The sequence below is a fragment of the Melanerpes formicivorus genome, unplaced genomic scaffold, assembly GCF_026170545.1.
Source record: "Melanerpes formicivorus ecotype bairdi unplaced genomic scaffold, bMelFor1.0.p_v2 SCAF_76, whole genome shotgun sequence".
Lineage (NCBI taxonomy): Eukaryota > Metazoa > Chordata > Aves > Piciformes > Picidae > Melanerpes > Melanerpes formicivorus.
In genome coordinates this window covers 1965294-1984415 of record NW_027142428.1, presented here as the reverse complement: position 1 = coordinate 1984415, position 19122 = coordinate 1965294, and the positions used below count along the sequence as shown (strand labels likewise).

The following is a 19122-nucleotide window of genomic DNA, read 5'->3' as shown; positions in this document are numbered from 1 at the left end:
AAAACAAGATATACATGACAAAGATTAGGGGGGGCAAAAGCACAATTACATTCTAATGGGAACCTAATGCACTCAGGTCTCCATTTACTCAAGCATAAAAACCCAAACAGAAGCCAGCATGCCCCTCCTGGCTGGTTCACATAGGTGAACTGGTTGTTCCCAGCTTTGCTAGCTTGAGAACACCTCCCTGCCGTGAGAAAGGCACCTCCTTCAAAGACAACAAGCCTGGCTTCTCTCTTTCCAGGTAGATGACCTAGGACTAGTTACATATGCCTCAACAGCCTTTGTGTTAGGCCCTGTAACATCACACAGAGGGAGATACACTTCACAAGCTCTTCAAACAGGTCAGCACAATCACAACTTCTCTGTGCACAAGAATGATGGTGGCAGCAAAAACCCGCCCTGCCTGCTCCATGCCAAGAGGCAGTGCATGATGGAAACAGCCTCTACAGGCAGGCATGGTTGCAGAGAGCTTGAGGGAGCCAAATCTTAACGACTTCTCACCTGACACAAATGCCCAAATATGGACACACTCCTGCTTTACTGAGAACAGTGAGGCGCCAAGCCCTCAGCTCACACCATTGCAAGAGATCTCGCAGCCTATGTGAGGTCTGAAGGCTGCAACCCCATGTCCTGCTGCTACACTGCCCTCTCCTTCCAGATTTCCCTTCCTCACTCATGCTGTAAAAATGAGGGAAGTTATCAGCAAAATCAACTTCACTGGGCAACCAATTGAGCTGAAAATAAAGCCTGCATTAGGGTTTTGAACAGGTTAGCAGAGTGGCTAGCAGGTCACCAATTTCAGTGCTTGGTGAGGTCTCTGCATAGAGTATCTGAGAGATTCTTGCAAAACAGCTAACACCTACATCAGTGCTGACTAGGAGCCTCTGAGGTATTCAATAATGCTGTACAAGACCACTTCTGCTCCCTTTCTGCTGGTAGTTAAAACAAATAAGATTTCAGGGTAAAATTGGAAAACTGAGATTGCACTGACCAACACACCACCAAGGAACAGCAAAGCTAAGATTTCATGTGAACCCTTTGCACAGCCTTCAGCCTCGTGTGAATGTTCATTGGGAGTCACCAGCCTTTAACAAAGGGAAGGGGAAAAAAAAAAAGAGTTTTCATGCATGATGCAGAGAGATAATCAGCAGCCAGTAAAACACTGGACATCACCGGCGGTAATGAAACAATGCACTGTTTGAACAAATTATTTAAGAGAACACTGAACTCAGTAATTAAGGACTGAGTCAATGCAGTGTGCACATCTAATTGCCCTCCCATTGCTTCACTAGGCTTGTGCACAATCCTCTAATTCATTTTATAGAGACTGGGAAAAAAAAAAAATTCCCAATTTTACCAGGTGGTTCAGGACACAGAACACATTTAAAATGGAAATGGAATGAATCGATTTGAAATAAAAAGACCAAGATAGACCAGCCAAGGAATCTATCCTCTTGACCACAGAAACCTGTTATTGCTCGTGTGGACTAATTTAAGTGCATTCCTTTTGCCTTCCTTAAAATGCAGCTTTTCCAAATCCACTAACCCCAGCCAACATAATCCATTTACTTGCTTCATGCATGTTGCATAGGCACTAATCCAGCTTTGCTAGCTAAGAGACTGAAATCTGAGAATTTTCTTATAGCTGTAGGTCCAGCTGAGTGTGGGGAGAAGCAACGAGCCCGACAGGAGCAACGATTGCAGCTTTGCAGAGCTCTGTGTTTCATAACAAAGTCCTGCAAGGACCAACCCAGCTCAGCTCCAACCTACTGCAGGGCATGAGAATAAACTGCTAAACTCAGGTATTGCAAACACCTGAATTATGCAAGTCTTGCAGGGCTGGGTGTCTCTCTTCAGCAGAATCACGAATTTGCAACTAATTTTAGTTTTTCATTTGAAAGCACAAAGCAACTTTTGCCTTCTTTTTCCTTAACCCTCCTGACTACCAATAAATGCTTTAAAAAAAAATTTAGTAGATGCACCCTAAAGGCTCAGAAACCTGGAGAAGAATAAGAAGAACCTGTTTGTCTTTTAAAAAGAGTCTCATGACTTATAAGGTGGTATCTTGCTTATGGGGATGGGTGGATCAGATTCAGTTTTTGATAGCTTGCATTTGGCAGCAATGTTAACTTTTGCTTACCTTGACATACAACTTTAATTTTTACTTTCCTCCTGCAATCATATTCTTCCCCATGTAACAGGTTCTGCTAGTGACAGGTGATTGCCAAATCTTTTTCAGGTTTTTTTTTTTTTGGGGGGGGGGGGGGGAAGGGGAATCCAGTGTAGCTGTTTGTTTGTTTATTTGCACTCAGAGTGGGTGGGGAAGATCAACACCCCAACTTACTTCCACAAAGAACAAAAGTAGTATCTGAGGTGGCACACTTTTGAAAACCTTTCTGTTCTGCTGCTGCAGAAACAGGGGACGTGGCAAGGCATGGGAATATGGGAAATCTCACAGTGGAATTATCCCACAATAAATCACAGAATCACCAAGGTTGGAAGAGACCTCAAAGATCATCGAGTCCAACCTGTCACCACAGACCTCATAACTAAACCATGGCACCAAGTGCCATGTCCAATCCCCTCCTGAACACCTCCAGGGATGGTGACTCCCTGGCTAACAACTCTCTCTGGGAAGAACTTTCTCCCCACCTCAAACCTGAATGTCCCCTGGTGCAGCTTGAGACTGTGTCCTCTTGCTCTGGTGCTGGTTGCCTGGGAGAAGAGACCAACCCCTTCCTGGCTACAACCACTCTTCAGGTACAGTCTCACCCTGAGACTGTTCTGCAGTAGTTCTTATTTCACCTCCTTCATATGGCTGCTCAATCAGCCTCAACCACCTCCTAGTCTCAGCATTGAGAGAGAACTGCTTGTGCCTTCACAGCATGGTTTTCAAGAAGGTTTTAGGTGTGAGTATGCACGTCAGAAACTTAGTTCAGCTTAGATTATAAAATCCTTTGTTTTTCAACATTTCAGGAGAGTTTCCATTGTTAACAGTTTTCCTTCTGAAAAGACTGATTAGCCTTCTGATAGTCTTACTTCTGTTCTCAGGTCATTAATTAAAAAAAAAAAAAAAAGAGTCAAGGATGCTTATGAAGTCCTCTGCAATCCAATCTCAATTTGTCATCATTAATTAGTTCAACATTGCATACAAATGAAGACCTAACCTGATTAGGCAGCATGTTTTACTGGAATGCCTACTTAAGGTCACGAAAGACTTCAGAGAGAAAATGTATAATATTTTCAAAGTGAATTGCTCATACATATGAAATCACCCTCTCATCTAGCAGCAGTTAGTGTTTCTGTCTGCAAGTTTTTGGCCAATTTTTTTTTCCCTTCTCTCTCTTCCCCCCCCCCCCCCCCCCCCCCCCCCGCTAATTAGGAGTCCACCACAAGCCTGAGCAGAGAAGTAACCCTGAGCTTGCATTCGTCTCCCCTCCTAGCCTAGCCTATAAAAATAGTAATGAGTTGGCAAAAGGTACCCACTGCCCTAGGACTGTAAACTTGCCCCAGAAAAAGAGTCTGCAGAACCTGGAGGGAGGCAAAGTTTCAGGGGAAAAAAAATAAAATGAAGAGAATAAAGAAATTGAAGGCTGTTTTCAAAGCCGTAGCATTTAGGTATTCAACATGTAGCTTCTCTCCTTTTCCCTGCCTCCAGAAATAATGTTGGATTATTGCCTCCAAAGCACGGTAAATGCACAAACTGCCAAGAAATCTGAAGCATCTTCACAGGTCTTTAATCCCTCCATGAAAGCAGCTCTTGCTTTTGGGATAAATTACCCCGTCCTCTCCCCAAGCTCACAATCTTCACTCCCATGACCTAATCTGACATGACTCAGCCCAGAAGATCAGAGGAGCTCCAGTGAAGCATGCTGTCAGCCTGGACAGCAGAGCCCCTGCCAGTCATAACCAAGTCTTCCTAGCAGGCAGGGCAAGGTGGGTCATCCTGGCTCATCATCTCCCAAACTGGGGAAAGCACAATACAATGGATTTCCTTAATACTATTGCCCTGGGGAACAGCAAGAGGGGGAAAAAAAAGACCTAAGAAACAAGGCTTTCAAGTTTTGGACTCTTAATAAGGGTGGGGCCATCAAGTAATTAAACTTTTAATAGGTCACTGCCGTGGAAGAAACTCTTCCAGTTGGGTAAGTTCCTAATCCATCATTTAAACAAAACAAAAAGGAAGGGGGAAAAAAAGGAGGAAAAAAGAGAACAGCCATTAATCAAAGCATATGAAGTCACGTGGTGGGGGATGAGCAAGTCCAAGAACTTGCTCTTGCTGCGAGGATGAGGCAATCACTCCTCCTTTCATCAACATTTCATGCATGTTTCCACATTTCTCAGGATGGCAGCAGGGAAAGAGCCTTCTCAGTCCTTCCCCACCCACCCCACTGATAAAGCTGTCGAACACATTACCAGCTGCTGAAGAGCCCATGTGAAATGAGTTGGTGGATTAATTAGCAGGAAGGCAGAGCTCTGAAGATGGAAAGACGCTCTGCTGTGAAAAGCATATTGATTGGATGTCCCCAGCCACCACTGTAAGACTGTCATCGTGCACTGTGAACATACAGCACATTGCCAGCTCCTGCATGAGCAGCTAAAACTAGGTCACTTGGCTCAGTGAAGGGACATCTGGACCTTGCTTACTCCTCCCTGAGAGCTGTTCAGGAGCCCATGTCTTGAGTAAAATACACAGCCTTATACCTAGGCAGACTGCAACAGGTACAGGGAGCAAAATTTCATCTATTTGTAGCATGGTCTACATCAGGGCAAAAGAAAAGGAGAGGAGGCTAAACATGCCTTTCCCTAGGCTGGATGTGTTTGGTGACTGTGGTCACCCAGGAATAGTTTGTTAGTGGTTTGTTGTTTGCTTGTAAGCTCTCATGCAATCTGATCTTTAACTATTACCCTTTAAAACTCAGCTTCCCCTGTTACCCTAGAAAGCCATTGTCACTACATTGAGGCATCTCAAGTGCTTGCTTAACATCAAGCTTGTGAGTAGCACCCTCACCTTCAGCTCTGCTGGAACACCTTTCTACATAAGTTCAAGCCTCATTTCAGAAGATCACTTTTTGTAGTTGAAAGGACAGCAAACAACACTCTGATTCCCCACAGCTGCATCAGATAGTTCCTTGTACCATATGTATCAAAAGAGAATGTCTTGTCATATCCCCTTCAAAGGACCCTCTCCAGAACTGCCTGCAAAAATCCAAGGGCAGCATTTTCTCACTCTCAGAAGTGGGAAGTAGAGATGACCAATGCTTTCTTTATCTAAAGGGAAGGGAAAATAATTACTGCACGTGGCATAAGGCCAGAAATATGGGCACAAAAAACGTGAACTGCAGCAGGGCAACAGTCCTGATGCAGATAAGGAAAACATACAGTTTCATCCTCACATAAAAATCCTTCACTCTTCCATGCATCAACAAATGAAAAGTTTGATCTTGAGCACACTTATCCCACCTCAACTGCATTCAACACACTTTTAACAGTAACTTCTGTTCAGAACAGTTTTAGGCAAATTTGACCAGAAAAAGCTTTTAAATTATAAAGGATGAAACCCAACAGTGATTTACTGTTCTGTGGCATCCTTTTCTAGAGTGACGCATGCCAGCTCCACTGCTTTGCTGGCAGCAGGGGCTGAGAGTTTGTTAGTTGCAATTCCAGCTAGATTGTGTCTAAATTTGAGATTGAAGTAGTTCCTCATATTAAAAGAAAAAAAAAATAAATCCATGCTATTGTAATGCCCTTAGTTTTTAGTAAAATGTGAATCTTCTCCCGCCCCCCAACCCTCATAAAGCCCCAAGTAGCATAGAATAGGACATTTTTCACTGGATCTACTCCAGGTATCTGAAGTAGAAGGTGGCAAATAGTGAACATCTTTAGAATAGAATAGAATTAACCAGGTTGGAAAAGACCTTTGAGATCAAGTCCAATCTATTATCCAACATTATCTAATCAACTAAGCCACGGCACCATCCAGTCTCTTCCTAAACACCTCCAGTGATGGTGACTCCACCACCTCCCTGGGCAGCCCATTCCAATGGCAAATCACTCTCTCAGTGAAGAAATTTTTCCTCACCTTGAGCCTAAACCTCGCCTGGCACAGCTTGAGACTGTGTTCTCTTGTTCTGGTGCTGGTTGCCTGGGAGAAGAAACCAACCCCCACCTGGCTACACAGAAAACAGAAATCTGCTCTGGGGCTCTAAACCACATTAGATACACACCTCCAGCAGTTTCTAGAGCTTGAACAATCAATCCAGCTCCACCAAAAAAAAAACCAAAAACACCCAAACCATAAAACAAGATAAAATAATCCAAGAACTGGGATTCAAGTTCAAGCTCCATACATTTTTCCTTACTTTTGTTTGGGTATTTTTAATTTTTTTTACAATTATTTTTTAAGAAGAAAGAAGAAAGGTACTCTTCTGGCAGCAGAAGCAAAGCCTTAAGTAATCAAAAAAAAGAAGTACAAACAAGAAAAAGTACTAAATAAAAATCCTCACCAGGGTGCCCATACCAGTTGCAAGAAGGGAAGAATAAGGGTAAAGAGAAAGCTCAACACTCCATGGGGCTGAACAAAAAACCTCACCTCTGTCCTTCTTGCATGGCCCTGCATGCCAAATCTCACACAAACCCATGGATGCTGAGAAAAGCCAAGGGAAGCACCAAAGCTAAACTTACGCCCACCCTACGTTTGATTCCAGCACACCTGCTAGACCCAAATGAAGAGCTGACATTTCATCACACATGGTCTTTAGGCAACTCTCTTTATGCAAGGCGTTTTATTCACCTGAGATTTAGTGAGACTACTGAGGGTTAAATTCCCACCACACCCTCCCAGAGCCTCCAAAATAAATCTCTCCCTTCTGTGTGGCATGTCATGCACTGAAGAGGACATAGGTCACCCCATTCTTGCACAAGCCTGAATATGTAACATATAGAATAATGGCATTACTGGCATTAGGATCGAGGCCAGAGAAGGAGCAAAACGATGCTGTGACCTTACCGTCCACGTCGCTGACTTGGCTGTGCTGGACTGTTGAAATGATACATCAAAGCTGTGAGGTCCTGGGTAGTCTGTGTTGGAAGGGATGGCTGGGGAGGGCGAGAGGGCATCAAAAGTTGAGCTGGGCTGGGCATAAGGCGAGGGGGCCGTGACGCTGTTCTGCGCATGCTCCGTGTTGTAGGGGCTGGTGGAGGAAGAACCATTCTGGATCTGCTGGTCCATGCTGTTTAGGAGCCCAAGGTTCGTATACTGTGGCTAGAAGCAAAGAGAAGCACAGAAGTGTTACAAAAGCAACGTTAGCACGAGCTGGCTAGCCACGGCATGGCCTTCAAGGTGGCGTGTGCACAGCATAACCACAGCACTATGGTACATATGTTACACCATGAGGAAGATTTGCAAATGGCATACCCCTTTCTGCACTGGTGACTAACACAGAAGTAAAGCTTCTCACAGCCACACAGTGGATCAACAGGCAAGCTGGGAAAAGGGCTTGCATTCAGCAAAGAGATGGATTTGCAGGGCAGCAAGCTATCATGAAGAGCTAGGCTCCCTATGTTTAGCAGCATCCAGACTGAGACCTTTTGAGTCTGCTGTAACCTGACAAAAATCACCAGGTTCATTACAGGGAAGCTGGCTCTAACCTGTATGAGGCTATATTGTTTCTGACAGTCTCATACTCTGCACAAAGTCTGCTGCTCTTCTTGTGGATCCAGTTCTGCTATGCATGGTGACATTTGGGACTTCTAACTTGGGTAGTTACTGCACTAAAGTGTAACTCACTGGAGGAAAAGTTTATAGCACTTAAAAAAGTTGCACCATGCACTCAATTCCCAGTGACTGGCCACAGACAGTAGCAGAGCAGAATTAAAGGTCTCACCAAGTGTCATGGAAGCTTACAGCATAGAGAGCTTCCTCACATACTTCAGCAGCGGCAGTTGTGCAATGCGCCGCATTTATGAGCCAACATGGTTGTGCCCCAAAAATCAGCCTCCAGGTAGAAACAACATATGAAACAACTGAAGGCATCAAAACCGAAGACTAGAGAATGGAGTACAGAAATGCAAAGCTTAGATTAGGGAGAGGTTGGAAGGAAAAAGCCAAACAACTATCACATCCTTAATACCCTAAACTATGTGTAGCCCTGGTCTTCCTTAAAGAGAAGAAAGGGAAACAAATTTCAGAGAAATGTCTTAAGAATAAGCAAACCCTTCCAATGCCTTCCTCTAACACAGCAAATGACAACTTCTCAGACTGGAAAAGAGATGAGGAGAAAGAAGTGGTGGATAAATTCCTAAGCAATATGGAAAAAAACAACCCTCAAACAAACAAAAAATAGGAAATTAGTTTTCACACTTTCTTAACAGAAGAACTGTGGAACAGGAAAGCATTATGTTTAGATTTCCTGATCTTTAACATCTTTTCCAACCTAAATAATTCCACAGTCTGGAGCAGGATTTTGGTTTAAACACACAAAGTGATTCTCAACAGAGCCCACAAATAAACAGGGATCTTTTCTGCCGCAAAATGTAGATACCAAAAGTCTAAATATGTTCAAAAACACACCAGACAAGTTCTGTTGGAGAGAAATAGATTAAGGCAAATGTATCTGATTTTAAAATTCTGAACCACAAACAGTTGGAAGATGGGAAAGTACTTTTTTATTGCTCCAAAGGACCCAACAATGACCATGGAGATTGAGCACTAAGTAAGCAGTATATGAAGTTCAGCCAGGTACTTGTAGTCTCTGTGTGAGTGTGTGTTCAAAAGGCATTGTTTGTGCACAGCTTAGGGCACAAACAGCACCCAAATATCTTCAGTACCCATCCTCAACAGCTCTGAGCTCAACTGCTGCAGAAGGTACTTTGTCCAAGGATCCAAGCACATTATGTCCCTTCACATCTTGTAGCTTCAATCCCATCCAGTGCCATCAGGCTCATGTATCTCTCAGTATTTCAATCAGTATGCTCCCAACTTCCTCCTCCTTTCCAACAACTGCTCCTTTTCCAGGATAACTTGGTATTATCAACCAAGCAGCAAAGCTTCCCTGAGTCAGAGCAGAAACCACAAGATCCAGACTAAATGCTTTCCTTCTACTGGGAATCCCACCAGCCCTGTTGAAGCTGAGCAGCACATCATCACTCCTCCAAGGATATGAAAGGGAATGGTACAAGCTATCTGCTGAGCTCCCCCAGGCACTTTGAAAAAGCCATTTAACACACAGCTTTGCCAGTCATTTCAGCTGGTCCCTTGACAAGGATGAAGTAGTCTCCTTATGCCCGAACACTTCACAATTAGCTGTTCTTTCAGAAGAGAGGGAAGTAGAAACACTTAAGCCACCAGTTAGAGCCCTTCCTTAGGTTTCTGTCAGTTTCACTGGAAGAGGGTGACATTTTCTGGTGTTTTAACTAAAATCTCCAGGTAAGTCTGGTGCCCTGGGGTGTACAATGAGGCACATGGGACCTTCCAGAGATGGATCAGCTTGCTACTATGAGCTGTGCTGGGAAGAAGAGGGTAAAAAGGCTCTAGAGAGGGACCTGGACAGGCAGAATCAATGGACTGAAGCTAATTGTGTGAGATTCAAAGCAGCCAAGTGCCTAGGGAGGTTTATATCAGAATAAACTTCTTCACTGAAAGGGTTCTCAAACACTGGAATAGACTTCCCAGGGAGGTAGTTGAATTACCATCTCTCAAAGTGTTTAAAAGACACACAGACGTCATGCTAAGGGACTTGATTTAGCACCAGACTTGATAGAATTAGACAATGGTTGGACTTGATTTTAAAGGTCTGTTCCAACCAAAATAATTCTTTAATTCCTAGGTCTGGTGGGGAACAGTATAGAGGACTTGATTTTGGTATCTGGGATAGTCTGCAGAGAAAAGAGAGAGATGGTTCCCTCCCTTGCTCTGTCATTGGCACACTGTGTCCTTGGGCAAGCCACCTTGCCTTCCCCTCCACCCTCAGCCTACTTCAGGCAGCAAGGTCTTCAGGGCAAGGATTGCTCCTCACTATGTAAAATACTCCACTTAATGGGCCTCTGTTTTGTCTGAGGCCTTCAGGCACTAGAGTAATAAAAGCAATTATATATTGAGTCCTAATCCTGGGTGAACCAGTGACTCTTCGTGTTGCCTCAGGTCAGTCATTTGCCCTCCCTGCCTTAGTTTCCCCATCTACAGCGGCAGAGATGTTATAGATGTCCACCACCCATTAGATGGGCAAGCAAGTATCTCCAGCTGAGCTCAAAGCATGTTGCATAGATGATCCAGGAGAAAGGGATACGGATTGCCAGTTCTCCTCCAAAAAGAGAACTGCAGTTTGGGAAACATAAATTACAGTTATGTCTCCTCTCCTGCAGGCTATTTAGCCAGCCAAGACCTATTTAATGTACTTTTGGTACATCTTTTGCCTTGAGGCTAGTTCTGTATGGAAAGAGCCAGAATACTGACGTACTGCACCAGAAACAGCCATTTTCCCGCTCAGTAGCTTTGTATTTAGCAAAACCCCCAAATCCCCCTTCTCTTCTGTCCCAGAATACCTTAAAACCCGAAGACTTTTCAAAAATGTAGAAGTATGACTCAGTTGTTTCACTACTCAGAGAGATTAACATCAGACACACTCCCTTAACAGCAAATGATGAAAAGACGGCTGTGATGAAAACAGTCTCCTAAACCAGCTCAGACATACAGACAGCAAAACAATGGTGTTTCAGCTTTCACTTAAAAACTATTCCCTCTAATCCCAGGCTACTTAAGATGATGAAGAAAGATGGCCGAACGGGCAGTTGGTGTTAACAAGACAGCACAGTCTGGAAATGCCTGAAGTTGCTGCCTGGAAGTCAGTTAAAAAGTGCTCCATTAAAACTCAAGATATCCTGAAGAGAATCAAAAATCCTTTTCATTCCTTTCACTCCAGGGACCATCTGCCTAAATGTTACCGCTGGAGCAGGCATTCCACTGCATTTATACACTCACATGCCACAGCCGAATGCCATGTCCCCATTTGCTCTTTAAATAACTATTAATCTCCTTACACTTATCCTCGCGCTGACACAAGCAGCTGTTGGACTCCCCTTCTCCCCATCGAGTCCCACCAGCCTTTCACCTTCCTTGGCCCCTTGCTCCCCTCCCCAGGAAGGTGCTCCATCCCCGGTGACAAAGCCACCGCCGGGTTTGCACACACAAGCACTAAACCCCGTCTCGCAGCTATGCCCCAAGGCAGACAGAGTTGTTTGCGCTCAAGGGGTCAACATCTGAATTGCTTGCAAGGCTTTTGGAGGAATCAGATAAGGCTTTTGGAGGCACACGCCTTCTGACAACACAACAATTAGAGGGGCAGCAGGCCGGGGAAGGCGTGTGCAGGAATTCGCCCTCCACTGCAATAAAACCCATTTGCCCCTTCCAGGCTGGAACAAAGAGAGCAAGGGGCTTCGGGCAGGTTTGCAAAGCATTACCATACAGGAGAGGGCTGCAGGGGTGTGTTTGCACACACACCGCCTCCCTTCACCATGTGCAGAAAGAAGTACAACAGCATTTAATTCAGAAATTAACTTCTTGCCAGGTTAGTAGCCCGGAATTTAGCTCCTGTTTTGCTGAGGGGTTAGAACAACTGCAGGATGTAGTCCCACCGCCCATCCTGGCAGGGGGAGAACGCTATTTGGTGGAAAGAAGAGTATTACATGCAAAGCTAAGAGAACAGATCATCTATTTTTTTTTTTTCAGTTCCTTTGTTCTGTATTTTGTTCATCCAAGTTTCTGAAACTATTATCACTGGGGCATTGAAAGAAAAAAAAAGAAAGAAAAGAAAAAACCTTCAGGCAAATTTAACTGCAAATAATTAGAGAGCTACAATTAGATCTTAGAATATGCATTTTGGAACATCATTTCAATAATGTATCTTAAACTATCAGTTTCGCTTCCTACACCCCCACCAGCTTCACTTTCCGGTTTTCAAGCTAGCTCATGCTTCTAGATTAGGAGAGCCAAGGTTTCACTGTAGAGGTTGTGAATTAAAAACTGCAGCCGTTTAATTACGGTTCTGCTGCCTGCAGAGCAGGTCTCCGTAAGGAATGCCATGGACGCGGCAAGGCAGAGAATCTCCTGACCCCAGCAGCTGTGGGGCACTTGCCACAAGAGGGCAATGAAAATGCTCCACCTCACACAGCAGGGACGATGTGCTGGCGAAGATTCCTCAGCCCACCCAAACCGGGGCCCTTCTTAACCTGTCCTGCAGCGAGAATACACTCCCAGTTCTCTGACCACAGCCTGCTTTTCAGCTCACTGTGTTAACTGATAAGGTTATGAGATGAATCTGCAAAGAGACCCCCAGTATGAAGGCATAAAGGAAATAACACAAGTGAAGTTCTCAAGGGGACTTCCACATCAAAAATCCCCTAAAATACACAGCTCCACCTATTAACTACCTAGTTTTTCAGAAAATGTTTTGAGATTTCTCCACTTAAATTAAAAGTTGTCATGACCAGGTATGAAACACCTAGATGCCTCCACTCCCATTAAAACCCTTCTCTGTATCTCCAACCACTTGCACCTCTGTTCTGTACATATAACAAAATAAACAAATTCATTTTCAACTCTGCACCTATGCAGCTCAAGAGCATTGCCCAGATATTCAAAAAGCCTTCTTAAATACCACCACTGGTGCTTCTTCTCCAAAGATACAAGGTGATGAAACAAATTATCACGGTTGTTAGCAAACAGAAGATTTTGCAAGGCACTTTGCTAATTTTGTGCTTTGTCCTTAGGTGTTCCACAACTGATACATGAGGGCTAACACTTGCAGGGCTAGTAGGAAGGTCCTTGTAGCATTATTTTAGTGTTGGACCAAGTAAAGATTCAGATTCCTGTTGATGAGCAGCATGATAAATATTTCTGAGAGTGCTTATTGCCTATCCAAACCAGAAAAGAGACCTCAAATGTATGAGGAAAGATTTAAATCAACATCGTTTATCAAACCCCCCAGCAAAGGATCTTAATAGGTGGAAATAAAGCACTTAAGCACAACAAAAGTGCTTCTATCATAATTATTAATCAAGATGTTGCAGACTGCAAGACTGCACAGTTTTGCCTGTTGGTCAGAAGGCAGCTGGTACAACACCCCATATAGAGGCACTGCTTGTGCCATTACAAAGAAGTGCCAAGTAAAAGGGCTCCACCCATGCCCCTCAGCTAAGATCAGGGCTGAAGCTGAAAGAGATATTTAACTCACTCATCACAAAGAAAGGTGTGATTTGCTTTGCATCTTTAGCCTCTTATCAGGAAGAGACTGAAAAACTTCTTTATGCATCAGACTTTCCACTTAGCTCATGTACATTTGGACCGCACTCCTTTCAGAAGGAACAAGCTCAGTCTGGACATTGCTCTGTCATTTCAACAACAGCTCAAGCCCACATCCTCACAGGGAGCCAGGATGCCAGAAGCAGATATCACTGCCTCCGTACTGCCCCCAGCTCTATTTCCAAAATGGAAATAAATCCCATAGGTATATTTTGAAGAGGTGTTTGGGGTTTGGTTGGGTTTTTTGTTTGTGGGTATTAAATTTGTTTCCTGCCTAAATTTCCCAGCACTACTGTGCAGTGAAACACATCAAGCACTATCATTTTATCTGTGTGTTCCAGAAGTGCACCTTACGTTCAATGCAAAGAGTGACGGATCAAATAATTTTGGTTGAACCAAAGACATCAGCAATTACCAAGATAAGTTACCAGGCACTATAGCTCCTAAGCTCTAATCACCATGCATCCTGGCTTTCAGCACTATAGCAGCACTGATGTGAGTAATCATACTGTTGGGTCATTGCTTTTTCTAGAAACAGAAGAGACTAATTTCACATCCCATCAGCATTACAAGTTCTCAGTGTGAGGGAGTGCATTGGACTAGAAGAGGTCCTAAAGTCAGTAACTCCTCTCCTGGTCATTAGACCTGCTGCAGCATAACCAAGTATTTAACATCTCAGCTTAAATCCCACCTGCAAGCAGGGAGTACAGATATTGCTGCATGCTGTCTCCTGTAGTAATTAGAAGGGGATCAATTTGAGATCTCCAGGTCTATGAAATAATCACAACCACAGTATTTTTAAGAAACTAAATTCAAGAATAAAGAAAAAGATATTCTTCTAAAAGGTGCAGGTGAGCCTACTGTAAAACAAACAAACAAACACACACATGAGTGTGTATGCATGTTTATCTCCACAATGGTCCTGTACAGGTATTTCATGTTAAGTACTAAGATAACCCCCAGCAGGTTGCCTGGACAGCTTCCAAAACCACCTGAACACATAAAGCACAACCTAAACAAATCAAGTCCTTCGTTTCACCTACTTCAGGAGAAAGAGAAAAATAACACAACTTGCCCTGGCTAAACAACTCCCTCACTCCTGCAAAACTAACAAAAGCCTACCCAAACCCAACATTAAGTGACCAACTGGAATGATGCCACCATGTTTTTAAAGTTTAGATATGCAAGCTTAAAAAGTTGCCTGCTCTGCCAATTTAATACAACATCCCTTCCCTTCAGTGGTCGCTAATCAGCCCTTTGGCCATGGCCTGCTTGGTAGGTAACATACAATATTTGCTGAACTGCAGAAATCAGTGAACATAAGTAATTTGCAAAGACACACCATGACACTTGTACTCTAGGTGGAGGGAGGAAAGTCTGGGTGATTTTCACTGGGATTAGCCATTCCAGTCTACATGTCATGTCACAGCTACACCTTTTAGGTTTACACTAGCAGCACAGTTTTAAGAGCCGTACCCAGCAAGGCTGCAACCCACGTGTTTCCATGGAGAGACTGCTCTGTTTAACTTGAACAAGAAGTTCTGCTGAGTTCAAGTCCATGTATGCAGGTATTTGTACACTTGGAGAAGACAAAAAAATTCATGAAAATAGATATAAGGGCAATTTTCTGTTCCCCTATAAAGGCTGTAAACTTTGGTGTTGTCTTGTTCCCCCCAGCTGTAATTGCTTTCCTTTTTTTTTAAGCTTTGAGTTTTGCCCCTTGGTTAATTTATTTAGCTCAGCAAGAAGCATTTTTCAGCCAGAAGCAGTGTGCCTTTTAAAACAAGCACAGCCCAAAGCAGGAATGCCTGTAATTCCTGACTTATACCACCTGCCACAGGTTCACGTAAAAGAGCTTGTCTAATTTGAGGATTATCAGAATGACAGTGTGTCCTACTTCACACAAATATTAAGTCTGGACATCCTATCTTGTGAAAGTATTTCTAATTATCTTCCAATGAGTATATATAAAAAAAATAATAAAATCACACCATTGACTTCTCTAGAGCTGTATTTTAGGGCTTTTAACAGCAGCAGGGGAAAAAACATAATTCAGATTTAGGCTCTTGCAAAAAAGTTCTCCTTGGATAGGAAACATTTTAACTTCTGAAAGTCTGAGTGTTTTATGCAGGCTGTCGTTAAAGTGCCTGGGCTGTGCTTAGTTATTTTGAAAATTCAGACAGTTTACAACAGGAAAAAGTCCAAGATCCACCCCCTTGAACAGAGTCATCTCTTTACTCTGAGCTCATGCACAGCAATTTATCTTGCATATAACTGGAAGACGCATAAACAAAGGAATACAGAAATAAATCATACGGTAGCATCTCTGAGATGTGTGAAATCGTGAGACATCAGAATTCCATGGTCTTAAGGCAAACTGATTAACACCACAAATAGCTTTCTAGAACTAAAACAGAGGCCAGGAGTTTCCTATGTGCCCCTATTACCAGCTGGACAACACAATGCCAAGAAAGATCTGAAGAGTCATGAAATACAGACAATTTGGAAAGGCACACGCCCTCATGCTCCCAAGAGATGTAAACATAAGACAAACACCTACATCAGTTAGAAAGTTAGAAAGAGACTGCAAGACTTCAGCAAGGTATTTTTTCTTTCATCAGCAGAGGTGGTTTATAGGATCACAACTCAGCCAGGTGCCCAGGAATCTCATGTGCTTTGCACAGTAACATTGAGAAGTTGGATAAAAATAAAAGTTTTAATGTAAGAGGAACCAATTTAGATATGAAGGGGGAGGCGAGGAGAAGCAGTGACTAGACAGGAAAACTCCAGTAGCTGATTAAAGCTGTTTGTTTCTTGAGTTCTTTACAGCACAGTAGCCGTCGATGGCTATCAGTCATTTCAGACATGCAGCATTTTATTGTGTTGAGAGGGCAGCAATAGGCTGGACAGGATATCTGTGTGTCATCCACAGTGAAAGGCTGCAGACACTGTAACCACCAAAGTATAGCCATAGGGCAAAAGGGCAGTGAATAGTCAGGGTCAGAATAGCACCAGGAGTTGAAGTGAATTCCCAGCTTCATCATTATGCTCAATAAAATCAGAATACACCAGCTTTCAGACAACAAGGTAAAAGGCTCCAGTTAGGTAGCATTTTAGTCAGAACAAAACACTCAGATCATCTGCAAGTTAAATAAGTCAAATAGTTAAACACACACAAAAAGGCGCACACAGCCCCCTCCCCCACACCCACTCTTTGAAGCATGGTGCAACTTCAGAATATACAAATTCATAAGAAGAGTTATAGGAGGGCAAAGGGCAAATTAAAACAAGTTAGAGCAAGCTATGGAAAAGGGTTACACGGCAGCACGAGAGTCCCTAGAGATCAAAAGGGAGATCTACTGGATTTTCTATTGTCTGTGGCCATTTCATCTGGCCAGATCAGGTGAGAAAACTCCTGGATGACATTCCCAAAAGCCTGAAACACCAAAACAGCAGACTTAGCAGCTTTCAGGACTGAGGAGTCAAGATGACTGGCTGCCAAATTTTGATTGTGCCCCAACTGCAGAGAACAAAAGGAGGCAGGGCTTTACCTTCCAAAGCTTAACTTTATATATTAAAGCAGCTCTGGACCTGCACCGTGCTTGATGATGCCTACACCCAAAGATCTGTTTGAGTGCGGTACAGCAACATGCACAGAGCTGGGAGACCACCCTAACCACCCTCCCTCTGCAGTACATGTTGGAAATACAGCTTCACATCACTGCTGCAATCTACTTCTAAGAAATGAGCAAGAGTTTTCTGTGGTGTTTTCCAAAGATACCAGGCTGTGCCTACACCACAGCCAACATCTGGTCTTTGAGGGGGGTGGGGTGTGTGCGTGTGTCTAGAGACACAATGTGCACACAAAGGCAGGGGTTCTTCCACAGTGACTTCACACCATTAGACTTATGACCATCAAGAGTATTTTCTCCGATCATTTCAGTTGCATTGTCACACTCTACACAGAGAGGGTTTCCACAGGCCTCTCTAGCACAAGCCCTCTTCTGTCTAACAGCACAGCCAAACCTGCTTTCTTAGTTCTCCTTCTGTCCAAAACTGCTGACTTCAGCAAATACTAAGACATAAGGCGGCATGGTTATTTATATGTGGTACATCTACACATGGGATGCTCAAATGGAAAGACCTTTATCCTATCCTACCAGAGAAGTTGATAGATACATTGTACAACATGGAATCGCTCACATTATACAGAAAGACAAAAACTGTCCTATGACATAAATTCTTCCAGATGTTTTGAGTAGCAACATACCTACCAATTTCCATCCAGCATCATGCTCAACTCCCCACACCTCCAACTTCATGTTCACAGTTCCTTTTGGAAATACGCTACTGCAGACTGCTAAAGGCTCCTCTCAGGAGCTTTCCCATCTCAATTATTCAAATAACAGTTTCCTGTTTTGAAAAATATTTGATCACATTGAACTAGTGTATATTCCACTTTCCCTTTCAAGAACTCCTTGCACTCTTATCTGCTGCTGAAAGAGAGTGGAGGAAAATTCACTCGTCTGTTTAGTTCTGGTCAGTTATCAACACCACTTCTGAAGGAGTCAATTCATGTGCCATGGATAAAATGCAGGGTAAACCTGCAGCTGCCAGAAATGACAGCAAAGGCTTGCAGAGGCTATTAAGGATCTCACAGATAAATCTGCAGAATCCAAATTTTACAGATTAGACAGTCAGAATTTTATTCCTTTCTTTGAGCAATCACACCCACAAAAAATATTTTATGATGCATGAATTATGTCATGGCATTCCCTAAAAAAGAAAAACCTCAAGCAAAATGATTACATACTTTAAGTCATTTCCCATGCAGCAGGGAGATCCACTTGCTGACTTGGCATTTTTTGTCGGCAGCTTGCCTAAATCCCACAAAGCTACACTTAGAGAGAGCATCCATTTATTCCTATTGTTCTGTTCACCTCTGCTCCTGAGGCATTGCACACCAGATCCCCGAGGCGGATGGACTGCAGCTCTGCAGCACAGGGATTTCTGCCTCAGCAGAACAGCTGAAAAGCCCAGTGCTGTACCTCCTCCCCTCATTCCCAGAAGTCGGCAAGATTCTTTGTATTTACTTCCTAGATGTGGATTAAAACTGAAAGATTCATATCTGCTGAGACACAATCCATCCCTTTCATTCCCAGACACTACCCCACCACCAAATATTTCCCCTTCCCTCCCTAAACTGGGCGTTTCCTCCCACTCTCTTGCCCTTGGTAAAAACATTCATCATCTTGCCATCTTAAGGAAGTTGGACTCATCTCAAATTTCACCAGGTCCCCTTGTATACCACTTCCCAAAATCCTTGAGGGGAAGTTTAATCCGGATCCAAACTCTGGAATCAATCCCAAGAGGCTGCTGGGCTTCAATCGATGCATTAATTTTCGAGCATGCTCAGCCTTGCCGTTTGGGTCCACTTCCAAATGGAGCAGATGACTGAACACGAGCCCGGAAATACATCACATTTGAGCCCTCTATTCTAGGTACTAACATCCTGGTTCAAACACTGTTCCTTCAGTTGTACCATGAAGATTCCAGGTGAAACAGCAGAAGCAGAGGATTTGCAAAAATACAAGCTATCAGAGCATGTTCTTGGATCGCCTCCCAAATCACTCAAACCCATTACAGATTTAATAAAACCAACCACAAGTGAAACAAAAACCATACATCCCATGGTTTTGTTACACTTTCCTGTGCATGGAGCTCATAAAAATGGTCAGTAATTTCAAACAAAACCATCATGTTTAGAATCAAGTTGCTGAAGAGGGTTCAAGCTTACTTTGCCGGTAACAAGAAACTAGAGC

At 43.4% G+C, this 19122-nt stretch overlaps 1 protein-coding gene across 2 annotated transcripts in view; it reads right to left on the bottom strand.

Moving 5' to 3' along the window:
• Nucleotides 1-19122, bottom strand: part of TP63 (tumor protein p63) — a 109112-nt gene that overhangs the window by 46066 nt on the left and 43924 nt on the right. For both annotated transcript variants that reach the window (XM_068163997.1, XM_068163998.1), the window contains one exon: nt 7013-7267. In XM_068163997.1, the coding sequence (XP_068020098.1) occupies nt 7013-7267 (255 nt within the window). The remainder of the gene's footprint in view (nt 1-7012; nt 7268-19122) is intronic.